The following is a 27201-nucleotide window of genomic DNA, read 5'->3' on the forward strand; positions in this document are numbered from 1 at the left end:
GGAAAAAGAGGGTGTGCCTGGGCGATACATTGCACGTCCGCCTCTACCACCACTTCCATAAGATGGGCCATAAACCTGAGCAATCACAACCTTTGTTTTTAGCTCCTTATTTTTTTTATCCTCATTGCCCTTTGCTTCTAATTCCTGACGTTCATAATACTGGGCCATAGTCAAAAGAGAGACTGGGGAAGATGTGGTCTATGAACTCTCACTGGCTTTTAGGCGACTAGCTATTTCTGGCAACATGTCCGCGACAAATTTATCGTCAAACAGATGCCTGCCCGTGTCATCTGTCAATGACTGGCCACTAAAGTCGTGGAATGCCTCCTCAAAATGTGTGAAGAAATCAGAGGCTGATTCATCTGCATTTTGCTTGCAGGATGCTAACACAGGCCAATCTATCTTTTTAGGAGGAATGAGAGTTTTCAATTTAACTAGTATAGCTTTTGGAAGGTCTAAAATATCTTGCTGTGGTTTCTGTGCGGGTTCCCTTTCCGCATCGATCCTCTCTAGTACTTTCCAAACATCCCCAAAAGTTGTATGATCATCGACTTTACGAATAGATCTCCACATATCAGGGGGTAAAATGAGCCCAAAAAACATATCAATATCAGATAAAGTCATGGTACAAGAACTAATATCTCCTTTAACTTCTACATATAAAGCGGCCAGATTTTTCCGTGGGTCAGGCAAAGCAGCTTTAAGAGCCATACCATCTGCTCTACTCCAAGGAGTATAGACCCAAGTATAAATAAAATAACCCTTCGCATCTGTGGAATTTTTATTATCATCTGTTCCCTTACCCCTAGGAGGACATACAAAGGTGCCGCTTCACTCATGGGTTTCCCATGAACTACCCTGAAGTGTCAGTCTGCGGCACAGTGGTCTGAATTGTTTGTGCAACTGCAGCAGCTGCCTTTTTCTCCTCCTGCAAACGGAGTGCATCAGCTCGTAGCTTAACCACGTGTCTAATTAAGTCAGCCACCTGAGGGGGGACAAAAAGACCATCACGCATGTGTTTATAATCATTTGCTATATCAGCAGGCTCTAACTCTGTGGAATGCTTTCTAAACCGTTCAATTACTTCTGTGGCAAACATTTCTACAAAATATAACTGCTCTCTATCCTGCCATTGTTGTACTTCGGCTAAAAGATCTGAAGCAGAAATGCTATCACGGATGGCTTTACGAGCAGCAGATCTAAGGGTAGCCACACGATCAACGGTCAGCATAGAGCGAATCTCTCGCAAAGCATCCAATCTCAACTTATCCTAATCCAAAGGAGAAATATCATCATCAGAATCAGGGACAGGGGCAGAAGGAAAAGTATATGGAGGCGGAGAACGATCTAGCAGAATTTAATCATCCTGTGGTTTATTAAGGAGAGGGTGGAGGGGGCGCTGGACAGGGTATTGGCCATTTACTTGAAAACAATGCTCCCTATCCTCTATCTCTTTTATCTCCTTCATTTCTTTATTTTTTAATTCCAGCGTTTTCGCATGGATATTTTTGTGTTGTTCTTTATCTATCAAGGCTTGCTCTCTTTTCACTTGTTCACGCACTTCTTTCTCCCACATTCGTACACAGTCAAACATATCTTGTCTACTTTTGCGCTTAAACATGCATTGTTCCACATACTGAATTCTTCTAAGATCAAATGACCCATGTATAGGCCACCGCAACTCAGGATCCTTGCTAGTATATTTATTCCATAACATGCTGTACATTATAGAAGAAATGCCATTTTTAATATACATGTCCCTATTAGGTGTTCCCTCGGGGGAAGACAGCTGACTCGATCGATATTCACATTGGTACCTCCAAAGAAGCAAAACATTCTACGAAGTGTGCTTGAAACCGGCATGCCAAAAATATTGTAGCATATACAATACTATAAAGCAGTGGCACTTAACACAATATGTGCCGTTATGAATTATTCAAAAGTTGGAGAAAAGTCCCCTCATTACCTTCTTAAATAAATTTCAATTTAAATATATCCAAACAAATTCCAGATATTGGCCAATTTCCATATACAAATTGTCGCATCAAACGACCTTACCAAGCAAAAGTCTCCAGATTCCAAGTGCCAAGTTCTGAATCAACCAAATGGTCTCTGCATGGCGAACACCAGAAGGGATTCCAATCGAGGACCGGCACCGCCTGGATGGTCACATCAGGAAGAGAGGAAAAACGCTTTGGGTGCCAAGACGCGGGTCTGCTCGGGCAGTGATTAACCGTAGCGAGATTCCAATCCTCTGTTTCGACCACTCCTTCAGGCATTCGAGTCGTCAATGAGCCCCACTGGTTGAGCGCCAATCTGTAGAGGTGGACCTCAGCAAAGCCTACCAGTGCTAGAGGTTTGCCCTTCTCTGCACACAAGTCCTCAGACCAGTAAATAGAAGTTGGCACGGAAACTGATATAGCAAAAAGATATTTTATTAACCTCATGAGGTGGAACTACATACACACAACACCCTTCGGTAGTGTATGAAGTAGCGCACGGAATAGAAGAACCATGGGTCTTTTATACCCACACAGGAGCTCAAAAGAAGGTGATACAAGCACACATAAAAGAGTTACATACATAGATTGTCATACAGAAATGCACAGTCAACAAAGAAGGAGGAGCTAACAGTTGCTGATTTTAGTAGAAACATCCTGACAGTAACAAACCTAAGCAGGTGCATGGGCAGCTACAACCTCTTCTGAGCATGTGCAGAGTAGTAGAGGCTAAGAATAGCCAGTTCTTTGAGCAAAGCACAAGGGCAAGCGAAAGCGAAGAAAGAAAGAGCACATGGCGAGCACATGGTCAACAAGATGGCTGCCGGAAACAAGATGGCTTCAGCTAAATGCTAACAGCGATCTCTGCCAAATTTCCACAGGGCTGCTGCTTCATTTGCGGTGTCTGTTGGAGAAAAACTAAGAAGATGGACATCAAGAGAGAAAGCTTTTTAAATTGATTAAATCCAAAAGTAGTTGAGGTCAGTAGGGTATATATTCACTGCACAACTGACCAACATGCCCTGTATGAGGTGATTCTAAATTAGCTCTGATTCTGCAGCAATGCACACAATCCAATATAGATTAGGGGCCCAGTTACTAGTTGGTGGAGTGGAATTCCCATGTGGAGAACCGAGTTGAGAAACAAGAATGGATGGCAGGAGATAGCTTCTAGACCCTTGAAGGAGCACTATATGGAAAAAGCATTGGAAATGCAATAGGTCTCGCATTAGAAAAGTTGGAGCTATTGGTCTTGTAAATGACAAATATTTTATTTATGTGTTGGTTTTTAAAATAGCTAAATTGATAGCTTTGTCATTTACAATGCCAATAGTTATAACTTTCGCGAATGTGACACCTATAGCATTTGTAATGCAACATGTTTTGTATGTACGTGACTTAGATGGCAGCTCTGGTCGTTAGGCCACATCTCTAGAGAGATGTACGAAGAACTGAGGAAGACAAGACAATAATGATGTCGAAATTAAGTTAGTACCTCTTTGATCGTTGTACTGCAAAATTGTGAAAATTATGAGACTCTAGTTCAGAACAGTTCGAATTTAGCTGTAGGACAAGGCAACCCAAGAAGTGCCAGTTGTTGTGGTGGCGAGTGATGCTGTGGCGTTCAGTGATGCTGTGGTAGCGCATAGTGATGTTGTGGGTAGGTGTGTGTGGGGGTATGGGGGTGGGGGGTCTGGGTGTGTTGGGTGTGTGTGGGGTGTGTCTGTGTGTGTGGGGGTGGGGTGGGTATGTGGGGGGTGAGTGGGGTTACTATTGTTAAACCCGCCTACACTGAAAAGAAAATTAAACCTGTTTCTCACTCGTCAAAGCCCTCTGATATAATTTAAATCAAACTGCTGTCTTTCATGTAAGCTTGTTCGTTTATCAACCAAAGGAGAGATTCCACAAATATTTATGCCCTGCACTCACCAAAAACTCAAAGGTTAACGATCTCCCGGTGTAGCAAATCTGAAACGCGAGTGTGTGTTCCTTCTCACCAAAAGTACGCTGGCATCTCTAAATAGCCAATGATGCCATTTGTTCAAGAGATGTCGCCATTAACCTCTCGAGATAAAAACAGGACTATATGTCAGAGCCGGTCGAGGGAAGAATGCTGGGAGTAGAAGTCCTTTAGATTGTTTAAAAAAAAAAGGTGAAAGGTGTACTACTTCTGGGGCACTACATTGAAAAAAAAACGATATTGTCCACTGAATGAAAAACACAACTAGCGTGTTTTAATACAGTGATTCTGTGGCTCAAATAAAAACAACTCTCATGGTTGCTATTTCTCAGACCATTTCCCGTATTAAAGAGTAAACCAAAGTACAATCAACTCAATAAATATCACCCACGGTTGTACAATTTCACAGGCCATATCACATGTTAAAAAGTAAGCGAAAATCAGAGTATCACCGGCACGATGGGGGGTGGGGCGGGGGGGGGGTGCGGCTGAAGCCCTTTGAGTGCAATGGGCGTTGCGTGGCTGGCCCAGGACCGTGTGTATACCAAAACGCAAACAGAATCCTGTAGTGAACAAAATAACTGTTGTGACTCCCTGCGGGACGCTGCACTACACATGCAGTCAATGCCGCTCTTAAATACTATTGATAAAACCCGCCTACACTGAAATGAAAATTAAACCTGTCTCTCACTCGTCAAAGCCCTCTGATATAATTTAAATCAAACTGCTGTCTTTCATGTAAGCTTGTTCGTTTATCAACCAAAGGAGAGATTCCACAAATATTTATGCCCTGCACTCACCAAAAACTCCAAGGTTAACCATCTCCCGGTGTAGCAAATCTGAAACGCGAGTGTGTGTTCCTTCTCACCAAAAGTACGCTGGCATCTGTAAATAGCCAATGATGCCATTTGTTCAAGAGATGTCGCCATTAACCTCTCGAGATAAAAAAAACAACTCTAATGGTTGCTATTTCTCGGACCATTTCCCGTATTAAAGAGTAAACCAAAGTACAACCAACTCGATAAATATCACCCACGGTTGTACAATTTCACAGGCCATACCACATGTTAAAAAGTAAGCGAAAATCAGAGTATCACCTGGCACGACGGGAGGGTGGGCGGCTGAAGCCCTTTGAGTGCAATGGGCGTTGCGTGGCTGCCCCAGGACCGTGTGTATACCAAAACGCAAACAGAATCCTGTAGTGAACAAAATAACTGTTGTGACTCCTTGCGGGACGCTGCACTACACATGCAGTGAATGCCGCTCTTAAATACTATTGATAAAACCCGCCTACACTGAAATGAAAATTAAACCTGTTTCTCACTCGTCAAAGCCCTCTGATATAATTTAAATCAAACTGATGTCTTTCATGTAAGCTTGTTCGTTTATCAACCAAAGGAGAGATTCCACAAATATTTATGCCCTGCACTCACCAAAAACTCCAAGGTTAACGATCTCCCGGTGTAGCAAATCTGAAACGCGAGTGTGTGTTCCTTCTCCCCAAAAGTACGCTGGCATCTGTAAATAGCCAATGATGCCATTTGTTCAAGAGATGTCGCCATTAACCTCTTGAGATAAAAATACAACAAGAAAAGTAAAATAAAGGGAGACAGGGCCTGGCGGCCGTGAAACTGCAGGGAGAGAGAGGGGAGGTGCTGGCGGCTGGGGAGGGGGAGGAGAAATGCGAGCCTGGCTGTGTGCGGGGAGAGAGAGGGGAGGTGCTGGCGGCACCAAGCTGGGGAACAGATGGCGAAGACTAGCGATTTGATGCTGTGCACGCGCATTTTAACTCATTGCGCTTGCGCATTGAGCTAAAAGCGCACATGGACTGCATCAAATCGCCAGTAAATCGCCAGCTAGTTAAACCTTGTTTAAGCCCCTATAGTCTTGCTCCGCTCAATGCGCATGCGCATTGAGAGGCGAGACCTAAAAATATAGTTAATGCCCAACATATGAAGCCCTAGTGGAGGGCCTCAGGCTCCCCTGGATACTAGAAGTCACATCATTAGAACCCACCTGTTACACCTCTGACTTCTCATCCTCCAGGCAGGGGCGTGGCTATCATTGGTGCAGCAGGTGAAGTGGCACCAGGGCCCAGAGCTCTGAAGCCTCATTGAACCCTGATAATTGATGTATTTTACTAACCCAACAACAGTCAGAGGGTCTATTTTCCTTGCTTGCACCATGGTCCATGGCATTCTCTCTAAGCTACTGCTTCCAGGCCATCAAAGGGAAGTGAGCCAGAGCAGAATGAGGAAGGTCCAGCCAAAGGAGGGTACTGGAAGAACAATGACACTGCAAAGGGGGAAGGTGAAACATGTAATCGCACACGGTTGCCACCAACCCAGGGTCAGGCATCTGTGGTGACAAGATGGGCAATAGCAGGAGGCCAGCAACAACACCCATACTGACAGCTTGGAATCCACCGTAAATCAAGTCAGACCCCCCTTAATTTTAAAGAATAAGGCCTTCCTATCCTAGCTTGAAGTATCCTAGTGATCCAATAGATGCCTCTCCAGTTGCATGATGTACAATCATGACCAGGTACCCACCACTAGGATGGCATTCCTGAAACCCTGAAGTTTCTGGCAAGTCCCCATTGTGAAGAGACTGGGGCTAGAGGGACCACCAAATGGAGTCAAGTCAGCCAACGGAACGGAAGCAACACACTCCAAAGATCACTGCAGAAATAGGCCCCTGTGAAGAGGCAATCCTGGGAACCCAAAGTCCCAGATCATCTGGCAAATAGAAGACATTTTTTATTGGCCCATTAAAAGATAAGAGGTACAGATTAGCCAATTAAACAGGTAAGCAAACAGAACCTGAAGAAAAGCCATGAGTGGAGCCATACATTTTTAAAGATTCTTGGAGAATAGGATAATCTAAAGGCAGAAAGATGTGTTGGTAGTAGCCCCCTCCTACTGTGAGACAGAGGGATTCCTGAGAAGAAGGATACAACCGCACCTGAAAGTAATTTTTTGGGAAAAACAAGGTGGACAGAAAATCCCTGGGCCCACCAGTAAAATGTCAATCTGGAGAAATGCCATCTTGAAAGTCACTGCTGAAAGGAATCAGTTTACCCTTTCAAGTTCAAACAGTTGCTACTGACTTGCACAAGACCCAGTCAGGCCTCAACATAACAGGTCTGCTTTGGAAAGATGGAAAGAGGGATTCAGAACTTGTCAGTGTAAGCGGACTTCAGCGCAGGCCCTCTCATGGGAGGGTCACCCGTCATAACAGGCTGTTGCTGTAGATGCTGCGACAAAAAGAGCCTACTCCTGTATGACTGGTCTCACAATTCATTGAAGTGTATCGGACTTAGGAATGGCAAGTGGGAAATGAGATCTGGGCAGCATCCACTTAACCAACCTACAGTCATATGTGGCAACGGGCCACTCAGATGGTGATAAAAGCTGTAATTTCTGCAAGATCATGCTCCACGGATATTGGAAATAGATATTATAATCCCAAGAAAATCAGTGTAGTCCGCATCTAACTACATTGTTTCATAAAGTACATGCAAGTCTTGGAGCAGGGCGTTGGAGGCATAGACAATATACTAAGCAGTGCATGAAAAATGAAAACAAATTACACCCTTTTAAGACACTTCTCTGCTTTTTTGCTTTTGAAATCCGAGGGCAGACAGTATTTGTTAGCCAAAGAAGAGGACATGCTAGGCAGCAGGGAGTTTACCTAAAAAGAATGAGGACATTTATTGTCAGTCCTCCGCTAAAGATTAAGCTGACCCAGAAAAGGGGGGAAGTTGCCTTGCCAATCTACTTCCATTACTGGGAGAGGGTGTTATGAAGATCATATGACTAAATCATATGATCATATGACTAAAAAAAATAATGAAATCAGCATCACGAGCAGGCTCAGAAGTTTGGAAACACAGGTTCTCCTTAAGGTGATAACTACTTCAGGTAGTTGTGACCCTTGAAAAAATGTGCACCTGTGTGATTCAGGCACAGTTTCCTCACAATGGGGAGGCAAAGTGATCTAAAGAACGATGATGGCTTCAACCCAGATCTGTGATAGGGGGTGAGTATCTGAAAAGTTTCAGCGCTCTGTCCATCATCTCTTTGTGTTTGCTTTGTTCACCCTAAGTTGGCAGACGTGGGCCCCTTGCTCACTTTGCCACTGGATTCAAGCTAGCCTGGCTGGTAAGGGGTGTCACCCTGAAATAGGTCCCAGGATGCTTGTTTCCGGTCCAGGGAAGCCCTGGCTTGTCAGTTCGGGCTGGACTGTTTCCATGAGGAACATAGTCAAGACTAGTTTGCATATGGCTGGATCTGAACTGGGGTGTCGAAGTGAGCTAAAGATCGATGATGGATTCAACCCAGATCTGTGACTGAGGGTGAGTGTCTGAAACGTTTCACTGCTCCATCCATCATCTCCTTGTGTTTGCCAGGTTCCTCACACCCATTGTCTATCTCAATATCCCTTCTGTGGTGTTTGGATGGCTCCTGTTATTGTAGAGCAGAGATCACAGCAGGGTCCCCAATCTGTAAGTTTCCCCAGGGCTAACTCCAGAGACTTTCAGTGATGTCTTGCATGTAAATGCTTCTCGATGTATCTTTGCCCTTAGATATGTTGCAAGGACACAGTGACATTTCCTGCTATTGCTTATGCTGATCAGAAACCTCAAAGGCAGCAATCCATCAGCATGTAAGAGCACCACCATTTTTCTGCAAGGAAGCATGCAAGCAAACTGCCTGTGGCATGCTCAAAGGGAGCACAACATTGCATAGACATATCCAGACATGAGCAGAATCACTGGCACAGCACAGGTAACTAAGATGGGATAGTGGAGTCATGAATGAGCCCTGTCTGTCACTAAAGCTCTCCAGGCAGGACCACTGCATGAAAATCGCTGGATAGTGATACAGAGGAAATATGACAGACATAGGTGCCCAAGAATAGAAACACACATACTTACATTTGGAAGTCCAAACTGTAAATACAAGAAAAAGCCTGTCTCTGGATGGAGACAGTGAAAAAATATGCTCTCTTGCGGCGGTTGGAGACGTATGGGTATCAAAGCGGGTATCATAAGTGTTTTCAATAGAAAAGGGCCTAGGGAAGTAGGAATTCTAAAAGGAGTAGGTATTATTAAAACTCTTTATTTTGAGTGGGTTCACAGATAGATAATCTGCAAAATTGTGGTTTTTCAAAATACATTTGATCCAAATTTTATGTGTGAATTCCAGTGGGTCGATTGTTCTTGAATGCCCTCCATGCCTACGGAAGGCCTGACATTTGGTTTTTCTGTTTCAAGAGCCTCCATCAACCACTTATACCAAAAAGATATTTGACAGTGTCTGTAAATTATTCTCAAGATCCCATGTAAAAGGATTAACAAAGGTAAGCATTTGTTATAACAAGAAACTCCTTGCTTGAAACTAAGTAATTCTTCTCAAACCGAGATCCAATTTTCAAGGACATTAATGTTTGAGCATAGTTGAACTCCGAGAGGGTTTTCACTTGAAAATAGCTGGATTAATTGGATTACAGTGCCAGGTATGAATGAACACCTTCAGGGTTTGGCATGGGTCAAGTGAGCTGGAAATATCGAATCCTCAAAAATCTATCTAATTTCCATCAACACTTTCATGAACCCACTCATAGCTGTGTGTATGATTTTGGAGAAATCTATTTATTTACAAACCCAACATGATGAAGCCAGAAAGACATTGTGAGGTGCATTATGTTCTTTTCATGCCCGTCTACTCATGTTTTCAATTGGTTGAAATTATGGGTAGAATTGAGGGACACATCATCTGTCTTTTCTATGAGATCTGCTGAAATCTATGCCTGGGGGCATGAAACACACAGTAAATAGAGAAGCTGCGACACTTGTCACATTCATCTTTGAAGTGTGTAGACTTGGTAGTAGTTGAACAAAAAATCAGTTTAGGCACAACTGACATTTTACTAAGATTTATTGTGTTAATGATTTCTGGGAGGAATGTATTCTAGTTATTCAATAAATCATTGATACCCCATTTGATTGTAATTGCATTAGGTTTAGGAAGCAACCTATTTGTGAACCCATTTGGGATATAACTTTATTGGTTTTATTGTAATTCCAGGCCATCATTTCAATCATTTCCTCATTCACTTTCAAGCCTTTATTACGTACAAACTCTGTCCTGAATGGCTAACCATCTTTATCAAAGGCTATCAGGTTACAATTGGCATATAGATCAAATTTGTCATATTAGCAATATATAAACAGCATCATCTCTAGAGACTGATTAATTTCTATGTGTAATGCACAGGATACAAGCCAAATAATTTTAGTAACATTAAATAGGATTGCCTAGGTTCCCTTGATAACTCAAAAGACATTGACAATTTTACTTGGATTTTAATCCATACATTCATATTTTGATGCATATTTTGCATTGTATTTTGATTCTTTCCTTTCCTGTCAAGTGTTTTGAGGATTTCCTACTAAAGCTCAATTCCATTCGGTCAAAGTCCTTTTGAGCAGTTACTCAATTATATAAAAATGTATGCCTAAATTTTCAGCAAAATCATAAAGCACTAGTTGTGAGAAGCATGTATTTCCTTGGGCAACAATAACATTTGCTTAACATTTTCCATCAATGTTAAGTTATAAGATTGGTCTGTATGATCTGCAATGTGTTGGTTGTTGTTCCTGTTTTCACTCTATTAAATGGTTGCTCTTCTCTGTGAGAAGAAACATTTGCTTTATCTCCACAATGTTCACTGGCTGATGTTTGAAAAAGGAATCCACCTCTCCAACTAGAATACCTATCTCTCCTTGCATAGACCCTTTGTGTGTAGCAGTGTGAGAAACAACAGACTTGTCTCTTGTGGATTCAATATGCTGATTTTGTAATAAAATGAAACTGTTGTTGCTCTTCTGTTGGGAGCTGAAGGACACAAACACAACAAGACTGCAATTTCTGGTGATTTATCACAATGGAGAACAATACCATTGCAAAACCACCTGATGGTTTTTTTGATAGATTGATATGCAATTCATAGCTCATGGGGCTACCTCCTTGTGTGTGTTTTATGTCATGTATGATATATGCCCTCACTAATCTTCTGTTCGTCCTCTGGTCTGTATTGCAGGCTATGAATCTAGAGTGTGCAGCGATTCAGAAGAGTCATCTGAGCTTGATTCTTTCATGGAGTTTTCCTCTGATTTCCACCACCTGAAATACAGTGCCATCAAACCATTGCAGGAAGAGGAAGAGGAAGAGGAAGAGGAGGATGAGTTTACTGACAGGCTCGAGCAAGTGGCTGACGAAACTGGGGACGGTGTAGGTGAGATTGTGCCATGTGACTGCAGTAACAATGGCACCGACAGCGCTTCTGAGATCTCTGACTCTGCAACCATGGAAAGTAAAGGCTGCAAAATCAGCTGGTCCAGCGACTCTATTGATGCCCTGGAAGAGGACGACCTGGAGGCATGCTCCTCCAGCAGGCCAGAGTTCTTCCAATTTTACACACCGTGCTTGAAAGAAATGGACAGCGAGTACTCCAATGTATTCTCTGCAGATGGCAGAGAGATTCAGACAGAAACAGAGAATGGCAGGGCAGGTTTCGATCCTCTCCTCTGCTTCTTGCAGTGTTCTCCGCCAGTGACCGACACAATAGCTTATCAGCTGGAATCTAACAGGCGCCATGGGAGCACTGATCAGAAAGAGGAAAACGAGCTGAACACCTTTACATTGGGCTGTCACTTTTATGAGAATAACATTATGGAATACTATAGTCTCTGCTCAAATGTTTCCCCTGCCAGCAGCGTGGAAAGGAACCTCCTCAACAGCCCAGATAGTTTTTCTCCAAAAGAACCATTTGATGAAACTGAAAAGAGGTACATTATGAATGTGAATGATCTGATCCCTGAGGTGGAGTGCCTCATCTTGTCTCCTCCCCCTGGATTTGGGGACAGCAGCTCAGAAGAGGAATTCTTTGATGCTGCAGAAAGGCTCACACCAACCCAACATTCTTCAGGTGCGTATAGCACAGGCACTAGTAAACTGGGGTCTCTTGAGTATAACAATTTCCTAAATGAGTTCCGACACCTTGGAGGGTCTGACCGCGGAAGAAGTTGATGTGTCTTGTAACCTAGCTCTTGCTTGAAAGAACTAAGGCAGAATAGAGGCATACAAAGTGGGGGGTTCTGTGGATGAGATGTTTTTGTTGCCACTTACTAACCTCATTAATGTACATAGACAGTCTTCAGATGAATAAATGGTGGGTTTTCCCAATAAAAATTATGTTGTCAGTTAAGAGGTTGTGCACTCCTGTTCAAGTGTGGGTGCTCCATCTGGCAAGCTAATGAGTTTTAGCTGAAGAAGTTGAAAAAAGTAACCTCACTATTTCCTGCTTCTTTTCATAATCTGGTGATAACATGCCTTCATTATACACCAAAAATATTTATATAGATAGTATATAGCAGGGGTTTTGTAAATCCTCACCAGATGCTCTCTATGCTGGAGAAGTTGAAGAAAAATTCTACATATCTCGGAAAAGAAACTAGCCTGCAAAGGAGATTCAATGTTGTCAGAGCTAGCTGAAGGATCAAGATCATAACTGCAGTTATGAAAATCTGGCTTTTCAGCCATAATTCTGATGATGCATGTTGTGAATGATGACTCAACACGACACAAGGTTTAAAGACCTTTCCTGACACTGTGTCTTTTAAAGGGGGATAAACGAATATTCATTGGTGCAGTAGGAAGAATTCCAATTAAAGTCCTCATTACGGTCCTTACATGCCACCAGGACCTGTATGATATACATGGTGCATAGCCCTGGTCTACATTATGGCACCTTTAACTGGATGTGCCAGATGGAGACCGGGTCAGTACACCGTATTACATTCAAAGCGCAGCCCCAGTGCATCTGCGAACTGCAAGTGAAAGACAGACCAGCTGGCGGAACCCGCAGATCCATCTTTCACTTGGAGGTGAAACTATGGTCTTCCTTTCAAAAGGAAGCATAGATCCCCTGTCATGTGGGTGCAGTGAGGGATTGAACCCACCTGCATGGGGAGGTCTGGCGGCTCATGGGACTGCCATTCTCTGGTTTCAGCGTGTGCCCTAAGAGGGTGAACTGACTATGTACCCTGACAGCCCCATTGCTTCTACATCTATGTCTATAATGCAGCACTGGTGCACAATTAGAGTGTTCCCTCTTTTGAAAAGAGCCAGATCCAAATGCAAATGAGACCACAACCCCAAGCAAAAAGTTTGCCTGTTAATGAGGGAAGGCTTCCTTTAGATTGTAGATGTGCTCAGTGGCTGCTCCTCCGCAATGGTGGAGGAGCGTCACCACACTGCTGTCTCAGAGTGCGAGAAGCAAAAACATAAAATGGTAATAACTTTTAGTTATTTCCATTTTATGTTTCCTTTGCCGGCGGAAGGGTGGGCGGGGCTGCTCTGCTTACGGAGCAAGGCAGGAGTCGTTTGCCCACTTCTGAGTGTGCAATGTCTGTTTGGTCAGCCCTCTTGGGCCGCCCAAAGCAGTCGTACGCACTTTCCCCGTCTCCATGCAGGCTGCCATGCAGCCTGCATGGAGAACATGCCCACCTCTCCAGCCCTTGGCTGAGCGCCGTGTCAGGGTGGTCAGACCAATGTCAACCCTGCATTGCAGCATTGTGATTGGCTTAGGGAAGGGAACCTGGCTGCCTGCTTCCTGTTTCTGTCGGAGGCAGGAGAGCAGGAGCAAATAAGACGCTGGACCCAGCCTCGCTGTTAAGTTTACATTTTTTTATTATTATGACCCGCCCCCTACGTGCGACGCCCATGAACCCCTCCCCCCCCCAATACCCGCTCCCCCACCCGTGAGCCATGCCGGCCACAACTGGCTGTGCTACTTGCACACAAGCATCTGCAGCCCCTTCTGGAACACCAAAGTGCCCAGGGGCGCAGAATTAAGGTGCACAATACTATTGCATCAGCCATGGCACCTTCTATAGATGGTCCTAAGTGCCTACCTTAGCACTTTTTTACATAGGGCCTATGGTCCTCTCTTTTGTGGATATTATGGATTGTTGAGTCAAATAGATTTTTCAATGCCCAGCGTGCAGCCGTATAGTTGTCTTGGTACAACCCCTCAGCGTATTATTCCCCTCAGATGACTTAGTTTCCAAATGTTAACCCTAAAAACATTTTTGACTATATTCCTAGTGAGTTTAGACTAATTTCTGCTAGTCTGAAAGGTAGTGAACCTTTTGTTTTTTAAACAAACTATTAGCATTTTCGTCATATACAAGCAAACATATTCATATATAATATTGCGTTGAGCATTGTGAAAGATAGGAGGAATCAGTGGATGATGATGGAAGAGAAGAGAACATAATATCATAACAATAATGTCCAATTATACAATGCTGTTGTGCCTGAATAAAACAGAAAATCTTTGTCCCTGCGTGTCCTGCATGGCTTAGCTGATTGTCTATAATGCATACCATCTAGTAACTATATACCTGCCTCCCACCCTCCCCAACTTTTCCCCCCATAAAGGTATAGCATATGAGTGTCTTGTATGGTTCCATACTGTGTTCATGTGTGGTGTGCGGGCTATTGAGAAAGAGTTGCCCATGCTCTTGCACGTGTCCTACGGGTGTCCACGGGCCCAGGCACCAGCATGTCAGAAGTCAGGGTTGTAGTTGCTAGAACACGCATATAGGCCGCGCCAGTTAATAGTCCTCCTCTGCCTTTTGTACTGTCACTCTTTTCCCTCCTGGAAGCAGAGTGGCCAGGCAGGCAGGGGTTGGGGTTAGGGGGGACAGACACAAGTTGTTACGTGTCTGGTAGATTCAGGACCTTAAACGCCTCAATGAGAGCGTCCTATTCCAGAGCTATTGGTTTCTTTTGCAGGCCTCTGTATTCTTCCCTATGGAGTGCATTGCTTTCAGCTGTTGCCCATTTAATAACTTCCTTCTGACAAAGGCAGTCAACTTTAAGCTTGATTTGTAAGGATTATAAAAGGTATAGATCGTGCAACAGATATGGAAGAATTACAATTTAGAACAGGGATTTCTTAGGAGGAGCCTTCGGGTATTCAACAAAGAGGTTAATTTCCATTTGTCATGTTGTCCCCTACTAACGTCAATTGATACGTAGAGTTTGCATATGGAATCTTACTTACAGAGCTTCCACGATATAAAACCTACACCTCAAATAGCCACAGGAATCGCTGGAATCTTTGGAGCCGCAGGAATCGCTGGAGCTGCGGCGGCGCTGTACGGACCACCGGCGTAGCATAGCAGCAGGGCAGAGCGGGAACTGTCACTCGGAGGAATGGAGGAACGGGTGGAGCTGAGACAGAGAGGGGCGGTGTGCAGTTGCAGCGATGTCTGCAAGCGGCTGCAGGTGAGCATGAGCAGTGAAAACCAGCTGACTGCTAGCTGCAAAATCGCCTCTTCCTCCCCTTCACATCTTAGAACAGGCCTCGTTCTGCACCCCAGGAACCCACGCAACACAATGGGGATTTCTACAGGTATTCTTTTATTCGTGTGGTTACAGCAGGCATAGATCATGACCTCCTGCTTCGAGGTCCAGCATCAGAATGTTTTTCCTCTCCACCCCTTGACCGGATGTGGTGTCCGGTGTCCCCTCGTCCCTGCGCTGTCCCAGGGTCCTAGTGCCCTTGTCCTAGACACGATATCTCCCCCCTTGTTGCAAAACAAACATTTTATTTTTTTTTTTGAAGAAAGAAAGAGAGAGAGAGAGAGTGAGAGAGAGAGAGAGTTGATGATGTGCGATGGCCCATAGGCCCCTTCATTTACACCTCTTCAATTAGTCTCTTTGGTTCCATCTGTTTCCTTCTTGATCGCTGTTTTCTGATATCCGCTTGAGCTTCTTCCTTTTGTGTGTCTTTCTACAGTTCTTGCTTTGACCTTTCCGCTTCTCTTCCTTCTGCCTTGCTGACATGCGAAAGGTGCCCTGTGACGTGACACTGGCCAAACTGCCGCCTTTGCCATCCGTTCTTTTGCTTTTGTCATCTTCAACTTGCCTCCGGGGATCTCGTTGCCACATTTCCTCGCTTGTCCTTCTTTGACCATCGCGATGCCTCCTTTCTTTTATTGGTAAGTCCCTTCGGTCTGCACTTATTTTGTCTTCCACTTGTGGCAGTCTCGTCTTGCTCAGTCTGTAGGGTGTTACTATCCGTGCCTCCTCCATGGTGGTGTCTTTTTTATTTCTTTTGTTCTAGCTCTGACATTGTTGCTGATATCAGTGCGTTGTTCTCTAGGATGTAGTTTAGGTGATCTTCCGCCCTTATTCTAGCGTATTTTTTGTATGGACGTGGATGTCTGGACATGTAGTCGGCTAGATTTTGTTCTCTTTCATTCTTGTTAATTATTTTCAATTCGTAGTCCATCAACCTTCTTCCCCACCTTTCTGTCCTTGGTGGTATATTTGCTTTTCGGTTGCCATAAATCATTCTTAGTGCTTGGTGGTCCGTCACTATTGTTGATCTTGGTGATTCTTTTTCTGCTCTGTGTTGGACCATTTTCACGCCCAATCCTACTGGGCCGGCATCTGCGGTGATCTCCGTGCCTAGTGTTGGATCCAAGTACTCCAGGTGATCTACCATTGATGTTACCCAGGCTGTCGGTCCGTCCGCCGGCTCGATGATTTCTTGACTCAGTAGTGATTTTCTCCCTTTCAGCTTTCCTAGTCCTCTTATTTGTTTCTGATATTCTCTTGAGATGTTTGTGGCGCCGCTGTCGAGCACGAGCCTCGCTTTGTGGGGCCCCACCTCTATGGTCACGGACTCTGTTTTTTGATTGTCTTTTTGTCTGCGGTATTGTGTACTTGGTCTCGTTTCACCCATGTTACTTTCCTCTTCTCCTTTATCTTTATGTTCTTCTTTTCTATTTCTAGCCCTTGTTCACTGACTCATCGTGCTTTCTGTCATTTATCTTTGTCCTTTTTCTCTTTTTGGCACTTCTTTTCTTCCTTTGTTTTACTTTATTTCGCCTCTTCTGGGCTTTCTTAGTCCTTTTTCCTTATATTCTCCTTTTCTCTTTGTGATCTTTTGTCCCTTTTCCTTCCTTTGTTTTACTTTATTTGGCCTCTTCTGGGCTTTCTTGGTCCTTTTTCCTTTTATTCTCTTCTTTTTCCTTGTATACACTTGTATTATTTCTTTGTCTCTTTGTTTTATTTCTTTGTCTTCTCCTTTTCTTTATTTCTCTTGTCTTTCTTATATATACGCCTTTTCTGGCACTTATTTCTTTTTAGTTTGTATCTTTTTGTGACACCACATGTCCTTGGTGCTGTTTCTGTTACTCTGTTACTTTCTGATCCTTTTTTTTTTTGTTGTTTGCTGTCTTATCTTCTTTCTTTTCTTCTACTTTCTTTGTATTTTTGCCTTTTTCTTTCTCTTTTGGTGCCCTTTATTCTTGTATGTGCTTTGTTTCGTCCACTTTCCACCTTTATTTCCTTTATTTCGCCGATCTTTGCGCTGTGCCTGACTCTTTAAAATGGCCGCCGACGTTTCCTTTGATTTGATTGGCTCCTGCGCCTGTTCTTAAGATGGCCGCCGGTGTTCTTGCGGGACTTCGCGTCCAATCAACGCGATGCCTGACTCCAAAATGGCCGCCGTCTTTACCTTCACGGTGATTGGTTCTCACGCCTGACTTGAAAATGGCCGCCGAGACTCTCGCAAGAGCTCGCGCCAATTTCCTTTCACTTCGCGCTTTCTACACGGCGCTTACCGGAGCTAGCAATCTTCTTTTCCGCATCAGTCGGGGTGGGCTCCCGCGTTGTTGCGATTATTCAAGGCACTTTTCTTCTTCTTTTCTGCACGACGCGATCCAGGGTGGGATCCTGAGTTGAAGTCGCGAATATTTATCCGATGGGCACAACGTCGAGTTCGACAAACCCTCGTCGCCAGTTGTCGTGTTCTGCACCCCAGGAACTCACGCAGGACACAATGGGGATTTCTACAGGTATTCTTTTATTTGTGTGGTTACAGCAGGCATAGATCATGACCTCCTGCCTCGAGGTCCAGCATCAGAATGTTTTTCCTCTCCACCCCTTGACCGGATGTGGTGTCCGGTGTCCCCTCGTCCCTGCGCTGTCCCAGGGTCCTAGTGCCCTTGTCCTGGACACGATAGACCTCAGCCCTCAGCTCATGCCTAACACTGTTATAAGACGACCACTGGTGCAAGGGAGCCAGCTTAGCCTACCTAGGATTCTGAGGCTGAAGCTGAGATAGGTCGCAGTAGCAAGCTGCTCACAATAAAGGGTGCGCTGTGCAAAATAAAACAAAATGCACCACTTATGGCCGCTTATGGCCAGAGTTTAGTCAGAGCAAAAGAGCTAAGGAGCAGCACAGTATTGCAGCACAAAGTACTAAGTAATATTGCATTGCATTTGCACACTTTGATTCCGCTGCTGCCAGTTGTTGCTTTGCCTTGCCTTGCCTGGGTGACTCCAAGAGACTTTGTTGCTGCGCCAGGAGCCAGGGGCAGGAGGCGCCAACACCAGTTCCGCATTGCATCATATCACAATGCTCGCCTGTCCGTGCCCGTCAGGGGCTGGAAGAGGCTACGCAGGGCTTACCCTCTTTCCACTTTGCCAGGAAATCAGGGATTATTGACAAACTGATGCCATTTTGAAGACTGAGTTAGGGTGGCGGTGGTTCCTATTAAAAAAAAAAAGCGCACCTACCTATATCCACCTATATCCATTTTACTGTGGCATTGTCAAGGCACCGTTAAGAAAGTTTAAAACGTAACTCTGGGAGATCTGTATGAATAAATAAGGGCAACAATGAATAAAAGAAAGAACCCCAAGGAGAAGCAAGGAACACCAACACACACACAAACTCAGGTCTCTCATTGCAGCTAAGATCTACTAGATGTGCCAGACAAAACGAAAATGTTAACAATCCTGCTTTGGGGGCTGAGCATCCTTGCGACTCTGACTTAATGAAGAGACTAGAAACTATGATGACTGTTTTGTTGAATCCTGTACTGTACAAATTGTCTCAAATAGAGGAAAAATTACCAGCTCTGGAGACCTCATATTTTACAATTCACTCCGCTCCTAATAGCACTGCAATAACTGGCGTAGCTAGACCTAACTCCCAGCTAAGCATAGACCCTTTTGTAAAGTCTAATGCTGCCACTGATGGGATGGGAAACACTACCCAACATCAAACTACTGGGCTTTCTTCTGTTCCTTCTGGCTTTGTCCGTGACTCTACTTCTGCTAATATTTTGAGATCAAATGAAGGGTCCCAAATGCGGATACAGCTACAAGGCAAGCTATAAGGCAATCTTGAGAATATTGGTAGCTCAAGGCTATATGGCGAACAACAATTATTTGCTAGTTCTGCCACTCCTCTCCCATGCCCTATTAGACCTATACCTGCGATCTGTCAGGAGAGTGGGCTACAGGGAGGCTTACAGCCTTTAGGCTCAAATAGGGGAGTTTCTCTGTATCAAGATGAATTTAGGAAGCCTAAGTTAACATTAGATCTCCTTCCAGCTGCCTGTCCCTATGTTATGGTTTTAGTTAACGTCTCAGAACTCAACCCCAATACAATAGAAAATACGAAGCAGCTTATAAGTAAATCCTATCATTGGTTATCTAAATGCCTAGGTGAAAATGTAAATCTTTATTGTAACATGATCATGGCGAGGAGAGTACCCTGGGTAGGGAGAACCCCTAAAACTATCAAAGGTGATTGTATTGTAGTCTATTTTGATAGTTCCCATGTAGTGGGCAATCTATTATTAATTCTCCCAAACATGTCTTCATTTAATTCTCAGATATTTGTTTTACCTTTGGGTTTCTTTTATAAACCTCATTCTATCCCTCAGATGACACAGTTGCCCCATTTTATTCGGCAAATCAGTTGGAGGCCTCCACAACACCTACTCAATCAACCTCCCTCTACTTTAGTTCCCCCACTTCCCTTAAAAAATAGATGTGCCGCATTAGAAGGCCTCTCTGTTTGTAATTGACTGGATTTTCAGACTATGCCAACCAGTGGAAATGTTCCTTTACATTTGCATAAAAGGTCTCCCTTGCCCATTACCACTTTGGTCACTTCTCCAGTGACCTTAGTCAGGCACAAAATAATTTCTAACCTGTCTCAGTGCCGGACATTTCGAGGGAACCCTACCGGTTTTATATTGGTCATGTCTTGGAACATTGCTGGTTATAATCAAAAAAGATCTAATAATGATTGGCTTTCCTTGTTACCTTCCAGTGACATAGTGTGTCTTCAAGAGACCTGGGAAGGGTACCAATATATCTAAATGGGTATCGCTCATTTTATACTGCAGCTGCTCCGTCATCTGCTGGTCGGGCAAAGGGCGGGCTTCTGATATTGATCTCTAATACTTTACCGTTTAAGGTAAAGGCATTTTTGAATGATTCTCCTTATTATCATATTATCTTAATTGAATATTCTTTGGATTATTGTTGGCTTTTTATTACTTATTACAATAATAATTTTGGCAGTAACCAATCAGCGGTGTTGGCTACGTTGGAAAGAGATGATACTGAGTTACAGGATAAATCCAGGAAACCTTGTAATATAATCTGGCTTGGGGATTTTAATGCTCACCCTTGTGACAAGCTCAATGCATTAATTTATGGAATACAGGATGAGGAAGGAGACTGTGTCCCCCATTTCTGTCATACTGAATATGGTAATACCCTAAACAGGTTAGTAATGATAAATAATCTTGCGTTTTTAAATGTTGTTGATAGCTTAACTGGTCAGTTTGAACATACTTTTTTTAACCATTTTGCGTCTTCTACTCTTGATTATGTTTTGGTTTTTAATGCAATGATAGGCCTTTTCTCTCATTTTAAGATCTCAATTTATCCATTTAGTGACCATGCAGCAGTAACTTTCTGCATACAAAACACTAAGGAAATTGAGTGTCCATATAAACTCCCTATAAATCCTGTGATCGCAAGAGAGAACAGTATCGTTTTAAAGTGGGAAATGGTGGATACAGGGAGCTTTTTGGCAAATGTAGTCTCTAAATGTTATGGGGAAATAATCAGCTGCTTAGACTAGGATTCGCATGACAAAATGCTCCTGGATTTTGACTTGATTTTAACAGATGTTAAAAACAATTTAACCCGTGTGATCCGGAATGGCCAACCTAAAAAAAGTAGTTGGTTCGATAATAATTGTGATCAAACCCTTAACCCCTTCGCTGCTCATGACGAGCTCAGCTTGTCATGCAGTACACTGGTCGTGTGCTCATGACGAGCTGAGCTTGTCATGAACAATGGGAAAAATGTAAAATCAGCACATGAGGAAAATCTCCCTAGCAGCGATGGTGTTAAGAGTCTGCATGTAGCTCTGAAGGCCAGACCATGAGATACATTACTGGTAAAAGGCTTGCTTCAAGCCTATCAAGCCTATAAAAATGCAAGGACCACTAGGCTGAGATTTTTAACAGAAGAGTGGTGGGAAAACTTGCAAAAGGCTGCTATACTAAAAAGTTCACAAGCTTTCTGGTCTTTGATTAATGCTCCATTTTTAAAGGATTAGCAGGCTATGACCACAGATATTAATGTTGACCAAGAGGCATGGGTGACACACTTTGAAGCCCTCTTTGGAACGGATGATATAACAACCCCTCAAACTTTTCCCCATGTTTTGGAGACTGAGGAACCTCCTGTCAGCTTTAAACGAGCAAAGGCTCCTGGACCGGATGGTGGTCCTATAGATTTATTTTTAGATATTCAAGATCTATGGGCTCCACTTTTAACAAATGTTTTTAACAAAATTGCTCAATCAAAAGCACCGCCATCTTGTAAAACAACTGTAATCGTTCCCATATATAAAAAAGGGGATAGGTCGATCCCGAAAATCTATAGACCTATCTCCTTAATAGACTCTACTGCAAAGCTAATGGGCAGACTGATTTTAAATAGATTAGAGGACTGGGCACTGGAAAATAATATTATTATCCCATGCCAATTTGGCTTTAGAAAAGGGAAAGGTACAGTAGACCTGTATCTGAACCTGAGTCTATTTATGGCGAAATACACAGCTGCAAAAAAAGGACATCTCCACCTAGCCTTCATGGATCTGTCCGCAGCCTTTGAATGTGTGGCACAGCCTAGGCTGTGGCAGATCATGGAGGAGATGGGTATTGACCTGAAGATTATTAATATTATTCATGACCTGTATACAGATGCTTCAGCCTGTGTTCGATATGGGAGGAATGGTGAGTGACAAGGCCATTTAAAATTGCAAGAGGCGTGAGACAGGTGTGTGTCCTCGACCCCTTCCTATTCGCACTCTATACTAATGGTGTGGAATCCGCACTGTTGGGCTCTACACCATATGTCCCTTATATTAATTCAGCACAAGTGCCAATTTATTATATGCAGACGACGCCGTACTCTTAGCTCGTACTAGTAATGCACTGCGTCGTCTAGTCCAGGATTATACACAGTTTATGTGTAATTTAAGCATGAAAGTGAATTATTCAAAGTCATTTATTTTAGTAGCAGGTTCAAAATATCGAAAATATCCGCAAATCACTACTGAAGAGGAAAAAATGGGGGTTGTCAATTCTTTTAATTATTTAGGGATTATGTTTGATTCTCAAACAAAATGGCAAAAGATGATTACTAATAGAGGAACTCAGATGGAAAAAAATAATTTTATAAAAGAAAACTTGTTTAAAACCAGTAGATCTAATAAACACAGTGTACCAAGCCAAGACTATATCTACCGCTACATATGGGGCAGCTTTTTGGGGTATGAAAGACTGTACAACACTGCAGATTATCGAAGATAATTTCCTAAAGAGGGTCCTTTTATTACCACAGTCATGTGCCAACTACAAGTGTCACATGGAACTAGGTGCTGCTTATATAACTGATAAAATTGGCCCCTATCCTAATGTGGCACGTAATATGGCGAAAGGAGTCCCTTGCCTTGACAAGAGAGATTATCAAAGATGTCCTGAAATTAGATGGAGGAGGTAAAATTGCTTGGCTAATTTATGTTGAAATTACATTGAAGGTGGCTGGGCTTCATTACCTCTTTTTGGAACGCTCTAACTGCAGTTCTATATCCAAAATTGACTTAAAAACTCGACTGCTTTCGATTCGCCAGACAAGTAGGGAGATTAAAAATATTAATCTCCCAACAGTTAAATCTTACCTGGCGTGCCCCACCTTAGAATTAAAGAACTCAAATAGAACATATTTAGCCTTCGTTACTAACCCTCAACATAGGTATGTCTCGGTGAGGTTTCGGTTAAATGATATTCCGTTAATGCTGGGTACTCCTCGCAATGTTTATGTTGTTTCTGAACTCCCATTTTGTACATGCGATAATCAATCTATGCAGGATGACATACATTTTTTGTTTTTCTGTAAATTTTATTATAATGAAAGGAAACGTTTCATTATCCCTATTATGCGAAAAAGGAATTTTACACAGTGCCGCGTAGCACTTTATTATCTCCAGCTACTTCCTGATCCATTTATCTGTTTCTCTTTAGCGTCTTTGTTATTATTGGCACTAAAAAAGAGATCTATAACTACCTGAAATGATATTCCTACAAAATGAAATGATTTTATTACTGTCTAAATGATCATGAATTTGTATCTGTATTTTTAAAGTAACTATCTTTTTTTTATGTGTGTTGTAAGGTTGTGAATTTTTTTCTTATATGTAGTATACTTTTTATGCCTACTTTGTGTTCGCGAAATAAAGTTTCTGACTGACTGACTGACAAATAGCCCTAACATTACCTAATTATAATCATAAGGTAGAAAGAGACAGAAAGGGATGAACATCCTCCTAGTATTTGGGACATAATCGAAAATCAGAGAAAGATCTGCTGCAGAGGCCAAGGAGAAAGTGTTAGGAGTAACCATGTGTGACCACAAAATGAAAAGCACATTTAGCCCGAACATTGAATAACATTTGGGAAGGAAACTTTTGTTGCAGTCTCAAAATTCATAGCTCAATAATAATATGTGAGGTGTGCTTTTGTTTGAGTTTTGAAGATTAGGATCTCTGTCATTGCCGCAATCACATGGCTGCAGGCTAGTTAATATGACTGACTGTCTTGGGGTATCAGAATATTTGATGTTCATGATTACAGGCTGCGGTAGGATGTGGTGCAACTACCCTTTAATTGCTAGTTTCTAGGGATTGGAGTTGGCTAGGTAACTGTAAAACACTTTTCTTCCACCTCTACAGGTATCCCATTAGGTAGTATTCCAATTAATGTTTTCTCTGCACCACTTGCTGGGGAAGACGGGGGAGGGGGGTTAAATAGTTCCTTAGTCCTTACCATCTCTATTCCTTGATCTGAGACATGATAAACCAAAGTAAAATTATTTTCAGGAAGCCATGGGCCTGAACTTTAGACTTCTGTTGCAGGCTTGGACATTCCAACTAGGAAACTATCATTTTACATTCCTGAATGAAAGACATCATTAATCATAATGATAGCCATATAAGCTGGTGGAATTGAGGGATGTGTGTTCCTGTTTTCAAAACTTCCTTGGAAGGAGGTAGGGATTTTTCTTCTGGTGTTTTCAGGGACAGAGAAGCAAGAAAGAGAGAGATGATTGCTCAGAACTATCAATTGCATGCAGCTTGCACCATATTTCTTCTAGCTCTAATTTCACACATAATTATCTTCAGCTCAACCAAAAAGCAACATGTGGCTGGAAGTATAAAGGAAGATTACGTTTAAACACCACACTTCAAACTTTAAGATCTAAAGTTATGAAAGCAATAAAAGAAACACAACTTTACATTGGCAGACGTACTTTCTACACATTACCTGAATAGAAGTGCCTTTGCGGGGTACCTATTGAAAAGGTGTACCTTGCTATGGAAATTGTCTTGGACAACGTCCTTGAGCAAATGATTATAATGGTGTCTCATTGTTGGGTGGACAGGGGACACTGTTCATGGTTCAATGAAGCTAGTTCAATGTCTTCAGTATCCCCGGTCCCACTCTTTGGTCTATTATTAGGAGTATTGGAGATGCAGGGAGCATATCTACATGGCTTAAGGGCATGATATAAAAACAAAAGGCATAGATGAGTGTACCACTCTTTCCTGATCCTTAGTATTTTCCATTGTGTGCTCCCTGTGGCCTACACAAGTCAATCCCATTCTATCCTGCGACACAAAGCCACCCAAACCATCAAGGCAATCCCCTCTTCTTCACTTGGCCTTGGGGATGTCAACTGGGTTTTTGTTTGTTGCCAGTAATAAGCCACGTTTGCCCTAAATCTTCTAGCATCCTTATTGGTCCATCCTTTGTAATGCAGCTAAGAATCATACTTCAAAGGGCATACATGCTAGAACAGTTAAGAGGGGGATTTAAACAAAAAACAGGGCGATTTAATTTCCCTTTTTACTTGCACTGGAGCGAAGGATTTTCTAAGAAAGAGAAAGATAAAATAAAGCCATCTTTGCCTTAAGGATTCAGGAGTGACTTGCCTAAAGTGGGAGTGGGGACTTGCAGCCCTCCTGTATGAGTGTGAAGGCACCAGGTCTGATCATACTAATTTCCTAACTATTGTTTGTATATGCATGCATATTAAATTTGTGGAGCATGAACCTAGCAAAAAGGCAGTTCACAAAGTAAGTAAGAATTCATGTTTATCAATCCCCTCCCTACATTTAATAAAAATATTCTCCCATCAGGTACACTTTAACCTTTGCATAGAGCCTATAGACTCCATTCACTACCACACCAACATAGAATATAACATCCATGAAGAAAAGAGATCTATCTAAAAGTCTCCTCCCCAAAATATGTTGAATACTGGCAAAAGACCTTGAAGACATTCAAACCTAGATGTCCTAATACTATCTAAAATGTAACCCACTGAAAATAGAGTTCCTGTTGTTTTCATCACAAAGTCTCCTCAGAGCCTGTCGAACAATTGCTCAAAATGTTAACTGATATCCCGTTGATTGAGGAAACTGCTAAATCCATTGGATTGACTCTAAACAAGAACCTCCTGCAAGCACACATCAATGCAATTGCAAATGGAGCACAATTTCTACTCAAAAGCAAACCATGTGTCCCAAAACCACACGTCAAGCTGATTATCTCATCCCTCAACTGAGCATTTACATCGCAACAAAGGTGTGGGTTATGCGGACAGGATTCCTAGTGGAAATTTTAATGTTATGATCAATACTTTGCTCGTCTATCTTGTATTTTTAATTGAAACTTAATTCTTGAACTGCCATCTCACCTGGAACGCTAACGCAGTGTCCGGCCATTGTTGTGCTTATCCGCCTGAAGATTAACACTCCAGTCTATTGGTTGAGAGCAGCGCTCTAGTTGTTTTGCCCTCCCTCCCTCCCTCAGCATAAATACCCGGATGCAGCGCCTGCGCCGGTGATAACTGAGCATTTACATCGCATTTACATCGCAACGAAGGTGTGGGTTATGCGGACAGGATTCCTAGTGGAAATTTTAATGTTATGATTAATACTTTGCTCGTCTATCTTGTATTTTTAATTGAAACTTAATTCTTGAACTGCCATCTCACCTGGAACGCTAATGCGGTGTCCGGCCACTGTTGTGCTGACCCGCCTGAAGATTAGCGCTCCAGTCTATTGGTTGAGAGCAGCGTTCTAGTTGTTTTGCCCTCCCTCCCTCCCTTGGCATAAATACTCGGGTGCAGGGCGCGCGCCAGCGGCGCACCAAAGGAGCGCCAAAGGCAAGCCCATCTGCGCCCATTGCCAATGTCGATAGGAAAGGGGGAGGAATAGCGATTATTTATCGCGCCCTATTCACTGCTATTACCACTGAAGAATCATTAATGGGCGCAGAGGCTATATCATTCTTACTAAAATCTAATAATCTGGAAACATTTGCTGGTCTTTTGGTCTATAGGCCGCCTGGCCCCAGATCCCAGTTTCTCCTCTCCCTGCAGACCTACCTAGAATCCTGCATGGACACGGACAGTTTTACCATCCTTGGAGACTTTAATCTCCACTTGGACAACAATAATGCAGACAATATTCATTTTTTATATATCCTTGCCAGTTTTAGACTAAAACAGATTGTTTGAGATCCCACGTATACAGCGGGTCACACGCTGGACAGACTCTGTACTAGCAATATCTGGATGGAAGTGAATAGGGTCGCTTCCCTCCCTTGGACCGACCATGCTGCGGTCCATTTTACAGTAAATCTCAAAATAGGGGCCAGTCAGCGGAGAAGTAGACCACCAATGACTAAATATAGAGCCTGGAAGA

The 27201-nt window shown here is 42.9% G+C and overlaps 1 protein-coding gene across 1 annotated transcript in view; it reads left to right on the forward strand.

Moving 5' to 3' along the window:
• The window catches only part of FRMPD1 (FERM and PDZ domain containing 1), a 1126186-nt gene that overhangs the window by 1041347 nt on the left and 57638 nt on the right, over positions 1–27201 (forward strand). The window contains exon 15 of the mRNA XM_086961871.1: positions 11068–11955. Within this exon, the coding sequence (XP_086817997.1) occupies positions 11068–11955 (888 nt within the window). The remainder of the gene's footprint in view (positions 1–11067; positions 11956–27201) is intronic.

This window comes from Lissotriton vulgaris, chromosome 3_1 (genome assembly GCF_964263255.1).
Source record: "Lissotriton vulgaris chromosome 3_1, aLisVul1.2, whole genome shotgun sequence".
In the NCBI taxonomy this organism is placed as follows: Eukaryota; Metazoa; Chordata; class Amphibia; order Caudata; family Salamandridae; genus Lissotriton; species Lissotriton vulgaris.